The sequence below is a fragment of the Oncorhynchus tshawytscha genome, unplaced genomic scaffold (assembly GCF_018296145.1).
Source record: "Oncorhynchus tshawytscha isolate Ot180627B unplaced genomic scaffold, Otsh_v2.0 Un_contig_3062_pilon_pilon, whole genome shotgun sequence".
Lineage (NCBI taxonomy): Eukaryota > Metazoa > Chordata > Actinopteri > Salmoniformes > Salmonidae > Oncorhynchus > Oncorhynchus tshawytscha.
In genome coordinates this window covers 224,599-243,363 of record NW_024609754.1, presented here as the reverse complement: position 1 = coordinate 243,363, position 18,765 = coordinate 224,599, and the positions used below count along the sequence as shown (strand labels likewise).

General features: G+C 43.9%; 1 protein-coding gene across 5 annotated transcripts in view; it reads right to left on the bottom strand.

Annotated features, from left to right (window-relative positions):
* Positions 1-15,231: 15,231 nt before the first annotated feature.
* Positions 15,232-18,765, bottom strand: part of mapk6 (mitogen-activated protein kinase 6) — a 37,166-nt gene continuing 33,632 nt past the window's right edge. For 3 of the 5 annotated variants that reach the window (XM_042317609.1, XM_042317610.1, XM_042317607.1), the window contains exons 7-8: positions 18,037-18,163; positions 15,232-17,840 (exon numbers count right to left, since the gene is read on the bottom strand). In XM_042317609.1, coding sequence (XP_042173543.1) covers positions 16,650-17,840; positions 18,037-18,163 — 1,318 coding nt within the window. In that variant the 3' untranslated portion in view covers positions 15,232-16,649. Of the gene's footprint in view, positions 17,841-17,920; positions 17,975-18,036; positions 18,164-18,765 lie in introns of all 5 variants that reach the window. The other 2 variants (XM_042317608.1, XM_042317611.1) reach the window with 2 other exon arrangements.

The following is an 18,765-nucleotide window of genomic DNA, read 5'->3' as shown; positions in this document are numbered from 1 at the left end:
TTGTGATTATCAGAGTTTATTGCGGGTGTAGCGAAATGCTTGTGCTTCTAGTTCCGACAGTGCAGTAATATCTAACAAGTAATATCAGACAAATTACACCACATATCCCCAATACACACAAATCTAAGTAGGAATTAATTACGACGATATACATATGGACGTGCGATGTCAGAGCGGAACGGACAAAGATAGAGTAGAATAGTATAGAATACAGTATATACATATGAGATGAGTAATACATAGACTAAGATACCATAGAATAGTATAGAAGACAGTATATACATATGAGATGAGTAATACATAGACTAAGATACCATAGAATAGTATAGAATACAGTATATACATATGAGATGAGTAATACATAGACTAAGATACCATAGAATACAGTATATACATATGAGATGAGTAATACATAGACTAAGATACCATAGAATAGTATAGAATACAGTATATACATATGAGATGAGTAATACATAGACTAAGATACCATAGAATAGTATAGAATACAGTATATACATATGAGATGAGTAATGCCAGATCTGTACACATTATTAAGTGACTAATATACTGTAGAATAGTATATAATACAGTATATACATATGAGATGAGTAATGTAAGATATGTACACATTATTAAAGTGACTAGTGTTTCATTCCTTAAAGTGGCCAGTGATTTCTAGTCTATGCCTATAGGCAGCAGCCTCTAATGTGCTAGTGATGGCTGTTTAACAGTCTGATGGCCTTGAGATGGAAAAAGCTGTTTTTCAGGCTCTTGATCCCAGATTTGATGCACCTGTACTGACCTCGCGTTCTGGATGATAGCGGGGTGAACAGGCAGTGGCTCGGGTGGTTGATGTCCTTGATGATCTTGTTGGCCTTCCTGTGACATCAGGTGCTGTAGGTGTCCTGGAGGATGGGTAGTTTGCCCCCGGTAATACGTTGGGAAGACCGCACTACCCTCTGGAGAGCCTGGCGGTTGCAGGCGGTGCAGTTGCCGTACCAGGCGGTGCAAGGCTAGGGTCCAATGATTCTGAAGGGATTCAGTCACACAGTGACAGACTGGGATGATAATTTCCATCATCTAGCCTATCTCACGTAGGAGGAGGCTTTAATGACATGTGCCTGGTCTAAATGCAGCCATGGAACACACCTACACAGTTTGTCCTCAGAAATGCCACTGGTTCTGCCAAGGTACCACAGTTGCAGGGACTACAGTCGTGTATAAGCCATATGATTGGTACAAAGGCCTACTGCTCTGGTTTGGTGCGAGAATGGAACACGAGGAAAGGAACAGATGGATGTGATTGGCCACCTATCTGTTCTGATCTCTCCTTTCTTTTCAATAGTGGTTAGTTTTCCATGACTGTATCATTAATCTACCACAGGTCTAGGGTCAGCTTGCCTGCTCTACCACAGGTCTAGGATCAGCTTGACTGCTCTACCACAGGTCTACTGTCAGCTTGCCTGCTCTACCACAGATCTAGGATCAGCTTGCTCTACCACAGATCTGCTCTACCACAGATCTAGGATCAGCTTGCCTGCTCTACCACAGATCTAGGATCAGCTTGCCTGCTCTACCACAGATCTAGGATCAGCTTGCCTGCTCTACCACAGATCTAGGATCAGCTTGCCTGCTCTACCACAGATCTAGGATCAGCTTGCCTGCTCTACCACAGATCTAGAATCAGCTTGCCTGGATGAATTTTGGGAAACCCTGCTCTACCACAGATCTAGCCCTAAGGAAACGGCTTGGGGAACTCAGCTCCGGTTTAGAGACCATCATTCAACATGAATGACAGCTAGTCAGAAAACAGGACTAATCAAAGTATATTTTCGGGCTCGGTAATGTGTTTCCACGCAGACACACAGGGGACTGCATAGCATTCCATCAAGACAGGAAGTTCCATGAGAGAGTGGAACATTTGGATGTAACTGCTTTTCTTTATGTGATTACATTATGGCTCTAGTGTAGTTTATACCCTGGTGGCAATTCATCTTCTGACAGATATGTAAAGGACTTGCTGTAGCAAGAACAGAACATGTGGGAGGAGCATGTGGAGCTTGTTCAGAGTGTGGGAACATGCTATGATGTGTGTGTGTGACCTCTCTCTCTCTCTGTCTCTCTCTCTCTCTCTCTCTCTCTCTCTCTCTCTCTCTCTCTCTCTCTCTCTCTCTCTCTCTCTCTCTCTCTCTCTCTCTCTCTCTCTCTCTCTCTCTCTCTCTCTCTCTCTCTCTCTCTCTCCTCTCTCCTCTCTCTCTCTCTCTGTCTCTCTCTCTCTCTCTCTCTGTCTCTCTCTCTCTGTCTCTGTCTCTGTCTCTCTCTCTCTCTCTCTCTCTCTCTCTCTGTCTCTCTCTCTCTCTCTCTCTCTCTCTCTCTCTCTCTCTCTGTCTCTGTCTCTGTCTCTCTCTCTCTCTCTCTCTCTCTCTCTCTCTCTCTCTCTCTCTCTCTCTCTCTCTCTCTCTCTCTGTCTCCTCTCTCTCTCTCTCTGTCTCTCTCTCTCTCTCTCTGTCTCTCTCTCTCTCTCTCTGTCTCTCTCTCTCTCTCTCTCTCTCTCTCTCTCTCTCTCTCTCTCTCTCTCTCTCTCTCTCCTCCCCCCCCTCAATTGCTAAATCACCATTTCTGAAACCTTGCTCCATTTCCTGAAAACATTAAACACAAAATTTACAAAACCTCTGACTCATCTCGCAAAATGAAACATTCGCCTCAAAACAGTTTTACCTGTGTTCCAATTCAAACACTGCTCTCAAATAATCATAAACAAAGTGATCAAAATGATATACACTCTCAAGCAGTCAGTAAACAGCAGTCAGTAACCAATACACTGAAAAATAGAAAACACATTGTTCAAAACATACAATTCTCAGGGAGAAGTACATTTTTAATCTAAAAAAATATTCATATTTTTCCGTCATTGTCTTCTGATGAACGAAAAACATGTTCTATCATAGTAGCTCAAAATTGATCTGAAATTACTACTCTGCTTTGCTCTTTGCAATTTAGTTTTTTGTTCTTCCTCAAATCAAATCAAATCAAATTTATTTATATAGCCCTTCGTACATCAGCTGATATCTCAAAGTGCTGTACAGAAACCCAGCCTAAAACCCCAAACAGCAAGCAATGCAGGTGTAGAAGCACGGTGGCTAGGAAAAACTCCCTAGAAAGGCCAAAACCTAGGAAGAAACCTAGAGAGGAACCAGGCTATGTGGGGTGGCCAGTCCTCTTCTGGCTGTGCCGGGAGATGTTCAAATGTTCATAAATGACCAGCATGGTCGAATAATAATAAGGCAGAACAGTTGAAACTGGAGCAGCAGCACAGTCAGGTGGAAGTTGAAACTAGAGCAGCAGCATGGCCAGGTGGACTGGGGACAGCAAGGAGTCATCATGTCAGGTAGTCCTGGGGCATTCCTCCTCCTTGTACCCCTATTTTTACAGTACTGTACCCTGCATCTCACAAACTTGTCCTTCAAATCAAATTTTATTTGTCACATACACATGGTTAGCAGATGTTAATGCGAGTGTAGCGAAATGCTTCCTTTGTCTCTGTGATACTGTAATTCTTGTTCTTTGTTGATATGAACCTGCAACCAGTCAAAATCTATTGAGCAGTCAGTACTGTTAATAAATGGAAAGCACAATGTTCAGGGCCATACAATTGGTCCATTGCAAACACAAGTTCCAAAAGAATAAAGACATTGCAGATGTCATATTATGTATATATACAGTGTTGTAACAATGTGCATATAGTTACAGTTTTTCAGCCTATACAATACTAAAAGGGACAAAATGTTATATGGCCCGAGTGTAACATGGTGATGTAGAACACCATGGTTGCTGATAGCAGCACAGCTTGTGACATTGCCACCTCAAAAGTAGTTGTGCAGTTACAAACATATTAATGCAGTACAATACAGTACTTATTAAATACTTTACACATGTCTATTGAAACAGCTCCATATAGTGTAGTACATTTGCAATTACATTGACTTCAACAATGGCCCGCTGTCCAATCATGTTTCAGCCTCTCCTTCTCCTCTTTGTTAGATTGAGGCCTGCTTCATCTCTGTCGATGATACATCACCATGTTACACTCGGGCCATATAACATTTTGTCCCTTTTAGTATTGTATACTGTAGTAGGTTGAAAAACTGTAACTATATGCACATTGAACTCATGGGGTCTGTCCCATTCTTATTTTCAATGACGGCCTAGGAACAGTGGGTTAACTGCCTGTTCAAGGGCAGAACGACAGATTTTGTACCTTGTCAGCTCGGGGATTTGAACTTGCAACCTTTCGGTTACTAGTCCAATGCTCTAACCACTAGGCTACCCTGCCGCCCCATGTACTGAAGAGTAATGTCATTCACATAGTATGTGTTAGTACTGTAGACAATCTGGATTACAGTAAATGTTTCTGAATGTACACTTACTTGCACATACTGAGCTCGCAGTTCTTTCACCCTTGGTGAGTTGCGCTCAAAAGGTCATCTGTATACTTGTTTCATTCGCATCCTGTTAAGATGGAGGACACGGCCAATTGTGGAAATGCTCACACTGTCAATTCCCTGGAAGTGTGTGTTGTCTTGTATCACTCGTTCCTGGATTTCTCTGAGTCGTATTGCATTATCTTGAAGGACCATGCCAACTATAACTGCCTCTTGCTGCTGAGTGAATATAGCTGTCCTTCCACCTGCATGTGGCAGCCGTGCAATTCTACAAAAAGTAGCCGTGCAGTTACAAAACATATTCATGCAGTACAATACATACAGTGATTAACTTTACAAATGTCTATTGAAACAGCTGCATATAGTGTAGTACAGTACATTTGCAATTACAAAAATACAGTAGTATCCTGTACCTGTTCTCTTCTCTGAATGTCCTTACTATGGTGGACACAGAAAATCAGCTCAAATTGGGTTGAACTCTAAGTCCTGCTTCCCTCATTGTCAGTCCATGGACAAGAACATGGTCGACAACTGTTGCTCGAATTTCATCAGATATTTCCACTCTTTGTCTTCCTCTTTGTCCTCCTTTTCCTCTTTCTTGCCCTCCTCTTCCTCCTCGTCGCCCACCTCGCATGCACACTCGTCCTCGTCCTCTCACATTGTTTCTTCTATCCATTCTCAGACTTTCTCCTCCCCACCTTCAACAACCTGTTTGCTCTCTGAAGTGACTTATATTGGTTGTGTCGCATCATTTCAAACAGGTTAAGTCCATTTTCAGTGGTTGTGTTCAATCAATGACATGTGTTCTCTATTTGTATTTGATTGTTTCCACTTGTGTTTACCAGTATGGATGACATGTGCATTAGAGTGCAGAATGTGTTTTGAGAATGAGAATGTGTTTAGAGTTTTGCTGAGAAGTCTAAGTGAGATCTGCTAATGGTGTTTTACCATGTGAAATGGTTTAAGGTATTGACAACAGACTGCATAATTAGATAAATGAGTCCAGGCAACTGAGAACTTTGTTCAGCCAATGGGTTTTAGTGTTTTAGCAATTGAGAAAAACTGTAAAGTACAAAAGGTAAAATAAATCAACATAAATATGAGTTGTATTTGCAATGGTGTTTGTTCTTAACTGGTTGCCCTTTTCTTGTGGCAACAAGTCACAAATCTTGCAGCTGTGATGTCACCATGTGGTATTTCACACAGTAGATATGGGAGTTTATCAAAATTGGATTTGTTTTTAAATTCTTTGTGGATCTGTGTATTCTGAGGGAAATATGTGTCTCTAATATGGTCAAACATTTGGCAGAAGGTTAAGAAGTGCAGCTCAGTTTCCTCTCATTTTTTGGGCAGTGTGCACATAGCCTGTCTTCTCTTGAGAGCCAGGTCTGCCTACAGCGACCTTTCTCAATAGCAAGGCTATGCTCACTGAGTGTGTACATAGTCAAAGCTTTCCTTATTTAGGGTCAGTCACAGTGGTCAGGTATTCTGCCACTGTGTGCTCTCTGTTTAGGGCCAAATAGCATTCTAGTTTGCTCTGTTTTTTTGTAAATTCTTGTGTCCAATGTGTCAAGTAATTATCTTTTTGTTTTCTCATGATTTGGTTGGGTCTAATTGTGTTGCTGTCCTGGGGCTCTGTGGGTCTGTTTGTGAACAGAACCCCAGGACCAGCTTGCTTAGTGGACTTTTCTCCAGGTTCATCTCTCTGTAGGTGATGGCTTTGTTACGAAGGTTTGGGAATTGCTTCCTTTTAGGTGGTTATAGAATTTAATATCTCTTTTCTGGATTTATATAATTAGCTGGTATCGGCCTAATTCTGCATGCATTATTTGGTGATTTACCTTATACAAGGAGGATAGTTTTGCAGAATTCTGCATGCAGTCTCAATTTGGTTTTTGTCACATCGGGTTCTTGCTCACCTCCCTGACCAAGGCCCTTCTCCCCCGATTGCTGAGTTTGGCCGGGAGGCCAGGTCTCAAAAGAGTCTTGATGGTTCCAACCTCCTTCCATTTAAGAATGATGGAGGCCACTGTGTTCTTGGGGACCTTCAATGCTGCAGAAATGTTTTGCTACCCTTCCCCAGATTTGTGACTCGACACAATCCTGTCTCTGTGGGACCTTACATAGACAAGTGTGTGCCTTTCCAAATTATGTCCAATCAATTGAATTTACCATCAAGTTTTAGAAATATCTCAAGGATAATCATTGAAAACAGGATGCATCTGAGCTCCATTTCAAGTCTCATAGCAAAGGGTCCGAATACTTATGTGAATAAGGTATTTCAGTTTTTTTTCTAAAAACCTGTTTTTGCATTGTCATTATTGGGTATAAAATATTTTTGATCCTTTTTAGAATAAGGCTGTAACGTAATAAAATGTGGAAAAAGTCAAGAGATCTCAATACTTTCCGAATGCACTGTATGTTGAAGAGGGTGGGGCTCAAGCTGCATCCCTGTCTCACCCCACGGCCCCGAGAAAAGAAATCTGTGTGTTTATTGCCAATTTTAACTGCATACTTGTTGTTTGTGTACATTAATATTATAATTATGCTTTCCCTCCAACACCGCTTTCCGTCAATTTGTATAGCAGACCTTAACAAATTGAGTCAAAAGCTTTTTTGAAATCAACAAAGCATGAGAAGACTTTGCTTTTGCTTTGTTTGTTTGTCAGTAAGGGTGTGCAGGGTGTATACGTGGTCTGTTGCACAATATTTTAGTGAGAAGACAATTTGACATTGGTCTGAGTCATATTATAAGGGGAATAAACTATAGTCTGAGTTATATTATAAGGGGAATAAACTATAGTCTGAGTTATATTATAAGGGGAATAAACTATAGTCTGAGTTATATTATAAGGGGAATAAACTATAGTCTGAGTTATATTATAAGGGGAATAAACTATAGTCTGAGTCATATTATAAGGGGAATAAACTATAGTCTGAGTTATATTATAAGGGGAATAAACTATAGTCTGAGTTATATTATAAGGGGAATAAACTATAGTCTGAGTTATATTATAAGGGGAATAAACTATAGTCTGAGTTATATTATAAGGGGAATAAACTATAGTCTGAGTTATATTATAAGGGGAATAAACTATAGTCTGAGTTATATTATAAGGGGAATAAACTATAGTTTGATTTGATTTGATTTGATTTGAGAGAGAGGGAGACGCAGAGAGAAAAAGGAAGGGGGATAGGCGCAGAGAGAGGGAGAGACAGAGAGAGAGAGAAAGGGGGAGATGGGCGCAGAGAGAAGGTGAGAGATAGCTGCAGAGAGAGAGAGAGAGTGGGATGGAGAGTGGCATGTCTATTTATAAGAGGACTTTGTAATATAACAGCCTAGTGTTCTCTGGCCCCGGTCCAGTCCCTCTCAGCTCAGGGCTGTTCTGGGGTCAGCTGGATGGACAGAGCACATAACAGACCCGCTGGATCCAAACAGTATGTGTTTGTCCAAATATGTTACGTGTGCCTGATTTAGCTTGCCTGTACTGTAGTGTTCTGGAACTAAATGGACAGCTTGCCTGTACTGTAGTGTTCTGGAACTAAATGGACAGCTTGCCTGTACTGTAGTGTTCTGGAACTAAATGGACAGCTTGCCTGTACTGTAGTGTTCTGGAACTAAATGGACAGCTTGCCTGTACTGTAGTGTTCTGGAACTAAATGATAACCTGTACTGTAGTGTTCTGGAACTAAATGGATAGCTTGCCTGTACTGTAGTGTTCTGGAACTAAATGGACAGTGTTCTGGAACTTGGACAACTTGCCTGTACTGTAGTGTTCTGGAACTAAATGGATAACTTGCCTGTTCTGGAACTAAATGTGTTTCTGGAACTAAATGGACAGCTTGCCTGTACTGTAGTGTTCTGGAACTAAATGGATAGCTTGCCTGTACTGTAGTGTTCTGGAACTAAATGGTGTTCTGGAACTAAATAGATAGCTTGCCTGTACTGTAGTGTTCTGGAACTAAATGGACAGTGTTCTGGAACTAAATGGACAGCTTCCCTGTACTGTAGTGTTCTGGAACTAAATGGATAGCTTGCCTGTACTGTAGTGTTCTGGAACTAAATGGATAGCTTGCCTGTACTGTAGTGTTCTGGAACTAAATGGATAGCTTGCCTGTACTGTAGTGTTCTGGAACTAAATGGATAACTTGCCTGTACTGTAGTGTTCTGGAACTAAATAGATAGCTTGCCTGTACTGTAGTGTTCTGAGACTAAATGGACAACTTGCCTGTACTGTAGTGTTCTTGAACTAAATGGATAGCTTGCCTGTACTGTAGTGTTCTGGAACTAAATGGACAGTGTTCTGGAACTAAATGGACAGCTTCCCTGTACTGTAGTGTTCTGGAACTAAATGGATAGCTTGCCTGTACTGTAGTGTTCTGGAACTAAATGGATAACTTGCCTGTACTGTAGTGTTCTGGAACTAAATGGATAACTTGCCTGTACTGTAGTGTTCTGGAACTAAATGGATAGCTTGCCTGTACTGTAGTGTTCTGGAACTAAATGGACAGTGTTCTGGAACTAAATGGACAGCTTCCCTGTACTGTAGTGTTCTGGAACTAAATGGATAGCTTGCCTGTACTGTAGTGTTCTGGAACTAAATGGATAGCTTGCCTGTACTGTAGTGTTCTGGAACTAAATGGATAACTTGCCTGTACTGTAGTGTTCTGGAACTAAATGGATAACTTGCCTGTACTGTAGTGTTCTGGAACTAAATGGATAACTTGCCTGTACTGTAGTGTTCTGGAACTAAATGGATAACTTGCCTGTACTGTAGTGTTCTGGAACTAAATGGATAACTTGCCTGTACTGTAGTGTTCTGGAACTAAATGGATAACTTGCCTGTACTGTAGTGTTCTGGAACTAAATGGATAACTTGCCTGTACTGTAGTGTTCTGGAACTAAATGGACAGTGTTCTGGCTTGCCTGTACTGTAGTGTTCTGGAACTAAATGGATAGCTTGCCTGTACTGTAGTGTTCTGGAACTAAATGGACAGCTTGCCTGTACTGTAGTGTTCTGGAACTAAATGGATAGCTTGCCTGTACTGTAGTGTTCTGGAACTAAATGGATAGCTTGCCTGTACTGTAGTGTTCTGGAACTAAATGGACAGTGTTCTGGCTTGCCTGTACTGTAGTGTTCTGGAACTAAATGGATAGCTTGCCTGTACTGTAGTGTTCTGGAACTAAATGGACAGTGTTCTGGCTTGCCTGTACTGTAGTGTTCTGGAACTAAATGGATAGCTTGCCTGTACTGTAGTGTTCTGGAACTAAATGGATAGCTTGCCTGTACTGTAGTGTTCTGGAACTAAATAGATAGCTTGCCTGTACTGTAGTGTTCTGGAACTAAATAGATAGCTTGCCTGTACTGTAGTGTTCTGGAACTAAATAGATAGCTTGCCTGTACTGTAGTGTTCTGGAACTAAATGGATAGCTTGCCTGTACTGTAGTGTTCTGGAACTAAATGGACAGTGTTCTGGCTTGCCTGTACTGTAGTGTTCTGGAACTAAATGGATAGCTTGCCTGTACTGTAGTGTTCTGGAACTAAATAGATAGCTTGCCTGTACTGTAGTGTTCTGGAACTAAATAGATAACTTGCCTGTACTGTAGTGTTCTGGAACTAAATGGATAGCTTGCCTGTACTGTAGTGCTCTGGAATTAGTAGTGCCAAAACAGTAAACATCACCCACCAAATGGCCTGCTGAGTAAACAAATATATTTATTTTAATGAACATTTCTGTAAAAGTGCTAGATTTTGCTGGCTAGTTTTCTTCTGTAGGCCATGGGCAGATAACATTTAAGGAAGCATCATAAACATTTCACATTATAAAGACAGATAAATGTGTACTAAGAGCTCAAGTCAGAGATTGATGTCAAAGTGAGACTTGGAGATAAGTCAGAATTCTGCTCTGAGGTTATCCATGATTTTAGATTTTAGTAAACAGATGTCCTCCACCATTGGACTTATTTTAGCCCTTACTAGAAGGAAGGCTTCGGTGCCATTTCCACCCGGCGCTAATATTGCCACGTTGGTTTTAATTGGTCTTCCAGGAAAGAGAGAGCGAAAGGGAGCTGTTGGCCTCGTGTCAGGAATGCTTTTGTGGGTGAACTAGTTATCTAGTGACAACAGACAGCTAGTGACATCAGCCCAGGCAGCATGGAGCTGTCTCGAGGGAGAAGTTGGCCAAAGTTGTGCAAGCAATGACGTATCTACCTACAATTCTGTGTGCAGTGGTCATTGGATAGCTTGCCTGTACAATTGGTGAATGTGTGTCTCTCATACTCTGGTAAGAGTTGACCTAGGATCAGCTTACCTTCTCTGAATCCCAGACATTATTAGTGCAAGTCCAGACCTTCACCTGAGACGGGTCAAGTTCAAGTGGGTTAGTCATTTAGGAGACGCTGTCATCCAAAGCGACAATCAGGCATGCATCCATTTTCGTAAGGGTGGCCCCAGGGGCAATGGAATCCACGGTCCTGGCACTGCTAGCGCCATGCTCTACCAACTGAGCCAGACAGGACCCTGTTTCAAAACGGCCGATTCAAAAATATCTGACCTTGTATCAGAGATGAAGAGGCGAAGCAAGAGGAGTTACTCGGACCCCAAAATCTATCCGCGTGAGACACAGTGCCGTCAAAGTATTCACACCCCTTGACTTTTTCCACATTTTGTTGTTACAGCCTGAATTGAAAATAGATGAAAATCACCCCAAACATTGTCACTGGCCTCAACACAATACCCCATAACGTCAAAGTGGAATTATGTTTTTAGACATTTTTACAAATGAATAAAACGTTTTAAAGCTGAAATGTCGAGTCAATAAGTATTCAACCCCTGTGTTATGGCAAGTCTAAATAAGTTCAGGAGTAAAAATGTGCTTAACAAGTCACATAAGTTGCATGGACTCATTGTGTACAATAATTGTGTTTTAACATGAATGACTACCTCATCTCTGTACACCACATTCAAGCAGTGAATTTCAAACACAGATTCAACCACAAACACCAGGGAGGTTTTCCAACGCCTCACAAAGAAGGGCACCTATTGGCAGATGGGTAAAACATTTATTTTTAAAGCAGACATTGAATATTCCTTTGAACATGGTAAAGTTAATTACACTTTAGATCACTTTATCAATACACCCAGTCGCTACAATCATACAGGTGTCCTTCCTAACTCTGCTGCTGGACTGTATTATTTATTGACTGCATGTTTTGTTCATTCCATGTGTAACTCTGTGTTGTTGTATGTGTCGAATTGCTACGTTTTATCTTGGCCAGGTCGCAGTTGCAAATGAGAACTTGTTCTCAACTAGCCTGCCTTGTAAAATAAAGGTGAAATAAAAATAAATCAAAATGAATTGTGAATAAAGAGTGAGGAAGTTAGAGAGGGTCAAAAGGTAACACTTAAGTCATTATTGGTCATCTTTTTCAAGGGTGTCAAGTTCAGAACCCCACTGTAAATGACAGCCATTTCAGGACACATTTCATTTCCAACCCTGGATATGAAACGGGTCAGACCGAAACTCTCCGGCTGCCTGGCTGAACTACTGCATAAGAACTTGGGCCAGACTGAAACAGGAGGCAGTTGTAAATATATGGCTCTGCCTAGCAGGCTAGCACCCGTAAACCATTCTAGTGTAGACTGATGAGTTGTTACTATAACAACAGAGGAACAGCCAGTGTTCCGGAACTGTTAGGCCAAGTGGGAATAGGTGTTGTAACCACAGTCATAAGCCCAGGCATACCAACTGTGATACATTAACCCAGTCCTAGTGAGGTGTTGGGCTGGGTAGAGTGCTGGTATCTGCCGGTATAGATCAGGGCCCTAGGGGGTAGACAGAGTCAATGTGCATCCCAAATGGCACCATGTTCCCTTGGCCCATAAGGCTCTGGTCTAAAAGTAGTGCACCACATAGGGAACAGGGTGCTGGAGCTCCATGTGGCTGTGTGTAAAGGAACGTCCATGTAGCTGTTGGTTCAGTAGCTGTGTGTAAAGGAACGTCCATGTAGCTGTTGGTTCAGTAGCTGTGTGTAAAGGAACGTCCATGTAGCTGTTGGTTCAGTAGCTGTGTAAAGGTACGTCCGTGTAGCTGTTGGTTCAGTAGCTGTGTGTAAAGGTACGTCCGTGTAGCTGTTGGTTCAGTAGCTGTGTGTATAGGAACGTCCGTGTAGCTGTTGGTTCAGTAGCTGTGTGTATAGGAACGTCCGTGTAGCTGTTGGTTCAGTAGCTGTGTGTAAAGGAACGTCCGTGTAGCTGTTGGTTCAGTAGCTGTGTGTAAAGGAACGTCCGTGTAGCTGTTGGTTCAGTAGCTGTGTGTAAAGGAACGTCCATGTAGCTGTTGGTTCTAGCTGTGTAAGAGGTTGGTTCAGTAGTGTGTGTAAAGGAACGTCATGTAGCTGTTGGTTCAGTAGCTGTGTGTAAAGGAACGTCCGTGTAGCTGTTGGTTCAGTAGCTGTGTGTAAAGGTAGCTGTTGGTTCAGTAGCTGTGTGTATGTGTAGCTGTTGGTTCAGTAGCTGTGTGTAAAGGAACGTCCAGTAGCTGTTGGTTCAGTAGCTGTGTAAAGGAACGTCCGTGTAGCTGTTGGTTCAGTAGCTGTGTGTATAGGAACTGTCCGTGTAGCTGTTGGTTCAGTAGCTGTGTGTAGCTGTGTGGAACGTCCAGTAGCTGTTGGTTCAGTGGCTGTGAGGAACGTCCGCGTAGCTGTTGGTTCAGTAGCTGTGTGTAAAGGAACGTCCGCGTAGCTGTTGGTTCAGTAGCTGTGTGTAAAGGAACGTCCGTGTAGCTGTTGGTTCAGTAGCTGTGTGTATAGGAACGTCCGTGTAGCTGTTGGTTCAGTAGCTGTGTGTAAAGGTACGTCCATGTAGCGGTGCAATAAAACCAGTCTACGGGAACATTGTGAAACTGGACCCTACAATAGGGGACTGCAGTCAGCACTTTACACACAGGAGACAGAAGAGGGAGGAGACAGAGAGACAGAAGAGGGAAGAGAGAGAGAGAGACAGAAGAGGGAGGAGAGAGAGAGACAGAAGAGGGAGAAGAGGAGAGGAGACAGAAGAGGAGAGAGACAGAAGAGGGAGGAGAGAGAGAGAGAAGAGGGAGGAGAGAGAGAGAGAGAGAGACAGAAGAGGGAGGAGAGAGAGAGAGAGAGAAGAGGGAGGAGAGAGAGAGAGGGAGGAGAGAGAGAGAAGAGGGAGGAGAGAGAGAGAGAGAGAGACAGAAGAGGGAGGAGAGAGAGAGAGAGACAGAAGAGGGAGGAGAGGAGAGAGAGAGAGAGACAGAAGAGGGAGGAGAGAGAGAGAGAGAGACAGAAGAGGGAGGAGAGAGGGAGAGAGAGAGAGACAGAAGGGGAGGAGAGAGAGAGAGAGAGAGGGAGGAGAGAGAGAGAGAGACAGAAGAGGAGAGGAGAGAGAGAGAAGAGGGAGGAGAGAGAGAGACAGAGAGGGAGGAGAGAGAGAGAGACAGAGGGAGGGAGAGAGAGAGAGAGACAGAAGAGGGAGGAGAGAGAGAGAGAGAGACAGAAGAGGGAGGAGAGAGAGAGAGAGACAGAAGAGGGAGGAGAGAGAGAGAGAGAGGGAGAGAGAGAGAGAGACAGAAGAGGGAGGAGAGAGAGAGAGAGACAGAAGAGGGAGGAGAGAGAGAGAGAGAGAGAGAAGAGGGAGGAGAGAGAGAGAGAGACAGAAGAGGGAGGAGAGAGAGAGAGAGACAGAAGAGGGAGGAGAGAGAGAGAGAGACAGAAGAGGGAGGAGAGAGAGACAGGAGAGGGAGGAGAGAGAAGGGAGACAGGAGAGGATGCATTTGTCCATAGCGCTTTTTCAACAGTTGTCTTTGAAACAAAATGGTTTCAAATCCTTTCTAAAACAAAGAAAGAAAGAAAAAGACAGTCCAATTGTTTGCTGGTCATGTTTATTAAATGAGATATTTCATAGAACAGGGGAACCGATTATTACAAAATGGAGAGGCAGCTTTAAGGCAAAAACTAATGTCCTCATGTTGAACATGCTACACCATCAGAACGGAATCCCATCATGCTTGGAAACTTAAATATGTAATAAAAACACAATTAAATGTAATGATGTACACCCTTAACTTCGTTTTAATGTACCTCCTGTTTCTTCCATGCACACCATTTTAACAATTTACATTTAGATTTTTTTTTAAAGTAAGACTTAGGTGCTTGTCATGAAACATTCCCCCCCCAAAAAAACAGAATGCACCTATAAATAAAAAATGACAAATGATTGAAAATGGAAAGCTTCTATAACTTAGACAGATTAATTAATGATTAACTTGCAACCTACCATAACTAATGAATCATCGTAGTGACACAATGAAAAATGGGATGTCCTTCCATCTCACTCCCCCCGTCCCTCTCGTCCAACGCCTCGGTGTCCAGAACAGTTACATTGAAATAACACGTTGTCCCGTTCAAATAAATATCTGCTAGAAATAAATAATGGAAACACGACTGTCAAAACAGAAGGTCACTATGTCAATGCAATGTGTATGAGGATGGTAGTGAGAGAGTGGTGTGGTGTGTGTGTGTGTGTATGCATGAGGATGGTAGTGTGTGTGTGTGGTATGAGGATGGTAGTGTGTGTGGTGTATGAGGATGGTAGTGTGTGTGTGTGTATGAGGATGGTAGTGTGTGTGTGTGTGTGTATGAGGATGGTAGTGTGTGTGTGGTGTGTGTGTGTGTGTGTATGAGGATGGTAGTGTGTGTGTGTGTGTGTATGAGGATGGTAGTGTGTGTGTGGTGTGTGTGTGTGTGTATGAGGATGGTAGTGTGTGTGTGTGTGTGTGTGTGTGTGTGTAAGCACTAGTGCGGCTTCGAATGTCTCTCGCTGCTGTTACCTTGAGGTAGATAACACATTCACAAAAGGTCCAGGAGTAATGGTTCGCTGCTGGCATCATGTGTCAAACAAACTACAGTATGAAATGAGGGGGTTTCAGGAAGCCTCTTTTAGGAAATTATACAGAAATAAATTAAACACTTGGTAAAAATAATTAAAGTACATTTTCAAATAAAACCTCTTTTTTTTTTTAAAAGAAAAGCCTGTCCCCCCCCCTCCCTAGTGAAAAGACCTACAGCGATTGTGATGTCAGTATGACTACGTCTCCCACAATACACCTCTCTCCTTTAGTTCACAATGCCCTCCCATCTTCTCACATTGGCTCTGTTAAGATATTTATCCTTACTCCCATGGAGATGTAGAGAACATTACTTGGAAATAACCTGTTTTTGCATGGACATTTCCATTGAGGGCTTCCACCATTGTAAAGTATTGAACTGGGTGGGGATTCCTATGGGTTGGGAGCGATCAGCAGAGCATTTGTCTTCTTCAAATTGGTTTGCCTAGTTTGTAAATGGCTTTAAGCTAAATGACCGCCATCTAGTGGCCACAATAAATGAATAACACGATTTGGTTTCAAGACTCGAAGACTGCAGGTGGCGGTAAAGTCACCACTATTAGCGTTACACTCTTCAAACATCAAAAGAAGAAGAAAATATACTACTTTAAAATGGAGATAGCCTCAATGGCACTGGCCATGCTGTCACAGACACCAGAATGGCACAGATACAAAGCTGTGATTTCTATACACCTCTTCCTGTGTTGACCACATGACTGATCTGAGAGGGTCTGATTGGTTTAAGTGATAGGGTGCAAACCTTCCTTTCACTTATTCAGCCACAGGTCTTAGATCAGTGATGAGCTCAGGGGGAAGGCTGCAGGATCAACAGGGCTGTTCTGCTTAGCATCGCACCACTTCTCATATCCCTCCATATATCTCCCCCTATCCAATTCTCCACCTTCCTTCTCTCTTCCCCATTCCTTCTCTCCTCTCCTTTTAGTCTACAGTACTCAGTGTGCAGTGTAAATGCTGCCAGTTGGTGGATGCTGAGGGATAATTGGGGAGATCAACTCAGGTAGGGTCAGTGACCCTGGAGGTAATAACTCTGATGTTTGATCTGCTAGCAACTTTCAACCCAGTCTATTTTACCTTTAACTCCTACAACAACTAAAAAATAATAATAATACAAATAAAAGTTTATATTTAAAAAAAAGGAGCCATACAATAAGGTATGAAATGATTCAAGTAAAATAACATCACTATCATAATGAAATAAAATACAAGGACAACAGAACAGAACCAGCCTAGAGATCTTGCACTGTGAGGAACATGGTATTGTATCATTTGTTTTTTTTAATTCAGATGCTTGAAGAAGCTGCTGTAGGTTGTGTGGGCAATCTGAGGCGAGCATTTGACCGTGGAGGGAGCGAGGGAGGCCTGGATGGATTTGAGCGGCACGTCGGTCGTAGCATCGAATCCCGGCAGCGCCAGAGAGTCCAGCTGCATGTTAAACATGATTTCTCCGCTCCGCGCCAGGAAGCCCCCCTCGTCCCGTTCCCTCTCCACTCCCACATCCGAGGGCTCAGGTTCTGGGGTGTCGGCGGCGCTAGCAGCACTCTCCCCGCTGCCCTCGTCCTTCCTGCTGAACAGTCTGTCCAGGTAGCTGGTGTAGCAGCTGTCCTTCTGGAGCTGCTCCTCTTTCCCAACGTCCCAGCGCCCCGCCCCGTCCATCAGACACCCACCTCTCCGCTCCTCCACCCTCTCCCCTCCTCCGAAGCTCTCCCAGGGGTGTGCGGGACGTGCCCCAGACCCAGCGGTCCCCACGGTGATGCTGACCTGAGCAAAGTTCACCAGGCACTTCTCCTCCTTCTCCTGGCTGATGGTTTTGGACATGGAGCCTGACCGCGGAGCCTCCAGCTGGGACACAGACGAGTTGAGCTCGTTCAGGAGGCCCACCTCGCTCAGGAGGCCCACTCCCACCTCGCTCAGGAGGCCCACGTCCCCCAGGAGTCCCACGTCGCTGGGCTCAGTTCGCAGGCTCAGTTTGATGGTGCCGGCGATGAAGGAGTCAAAGTCAAAGCCTTGATTCTGTTGAGTAGTCTGGGTCTGGTTCTTCTCTTGCTGGGAGTCCTTCTCCACCGGGCTCTTCTCTACCTGTAGAACCATCTGAGCCTTCACCAGGCCGTTCTTCTCACACTTACTCTTCTGGGCCTTGTGCTCCTTGTCTCTGCCTGCAGCCTGAGCCTGTTTCTCTTTACTCTGCTGCTCCTTCCAGTTGGACAGATCTATAATGAGCTTGGGCTCGTAGTAGTGGTTGACCTCGCTGTCCCTCCAGATCAGGTTATCCAGGTAGGATGGAGACACCACCTTGTAGTTACAGGTGTGGGAACACTCCAGGTCACAGTACTTGTTCTCGTGGTGAAGGTCAAAGTGTTCGTCATCGGGGTCGGGCCACGAGCGTTCGGGAGTGAAGAGGGAGGAGTAGCCGTAGGAAGGATCGTCCAGGATCTCCCGGTCTCCGTCTGCATACTTACGAGGGTCCACCTGGAGGGGTAGGAGGGGCAGGGGTTAGGGTGGTGACTTGAGGAAGGAGTGTGTGTGTGTGTGTGTGTTTCTCTCCGTACCTGAACCTCCTCCTCGTCAGTTTGGTCAGACAGAGCCCGAGGGTCCACCTGTACCTCGTCAGTTTGCTGTGGGTGTGTGTGTGTGTGTGTGTGTGTGTGTGTGTCTCTCTCCGTACCTGAACCTCCTCCTCGTCAGTTTGGTCAGACAGAGCCCGAGGGTCCACCTGTACCTCGTCAGTGTCCAGAATGCTGTGGGTGTGGAGATGCCAGTCCCCTTCTGAAAGCTGGCTGTCACGGTACCTGCTGGAGGGAGGGAGATGAAGGGTTAAGACAACCCAAAGCACAAACCCCTGAGTCTGACCTCCACAGTAAAAGAAACCCTCTTCTATAACTAACTAGCCATGGAACCCAGTGTGTGTATGTAGACTACAGTACGTCTCCATGGAACCCAGTGTGTGTATGTAGACTACAGTAGCGTCTCCATGGAACCCAGTGTGTGTATGTAGACTACAGTGCGTCTCCATGGAACCCAGTGTGTGTATGTAGACTACAGTGCGTCTCCATGGAACCCAGTGTGTGTATGTAGACTACAGTGCGTCTCCATGGAACCCAGTGTGTGTATGTAGACTACAGTACGTCTCCATGGAACCCAGTGTGTGTATGTAGACTACAGTGCGTCTCCATGGAACCCAGTGTGTGTATGTAGACAGAGCGTGGAACCCAGTGTGTGTATGTAGACTATGTATGAGACTACAGTGCGTCTCCATGGAACCCAGTGTGTGTATGTAGACTACAGTGCGTCTCCATGGAACCCAGTGTGTGTATGTAGACTACAGTGCGTCTCCATGGAACCCAGTGTGTGTATGTAGACTACAGTGCGTCTCCATGGAACCCAGTGTGTGTAT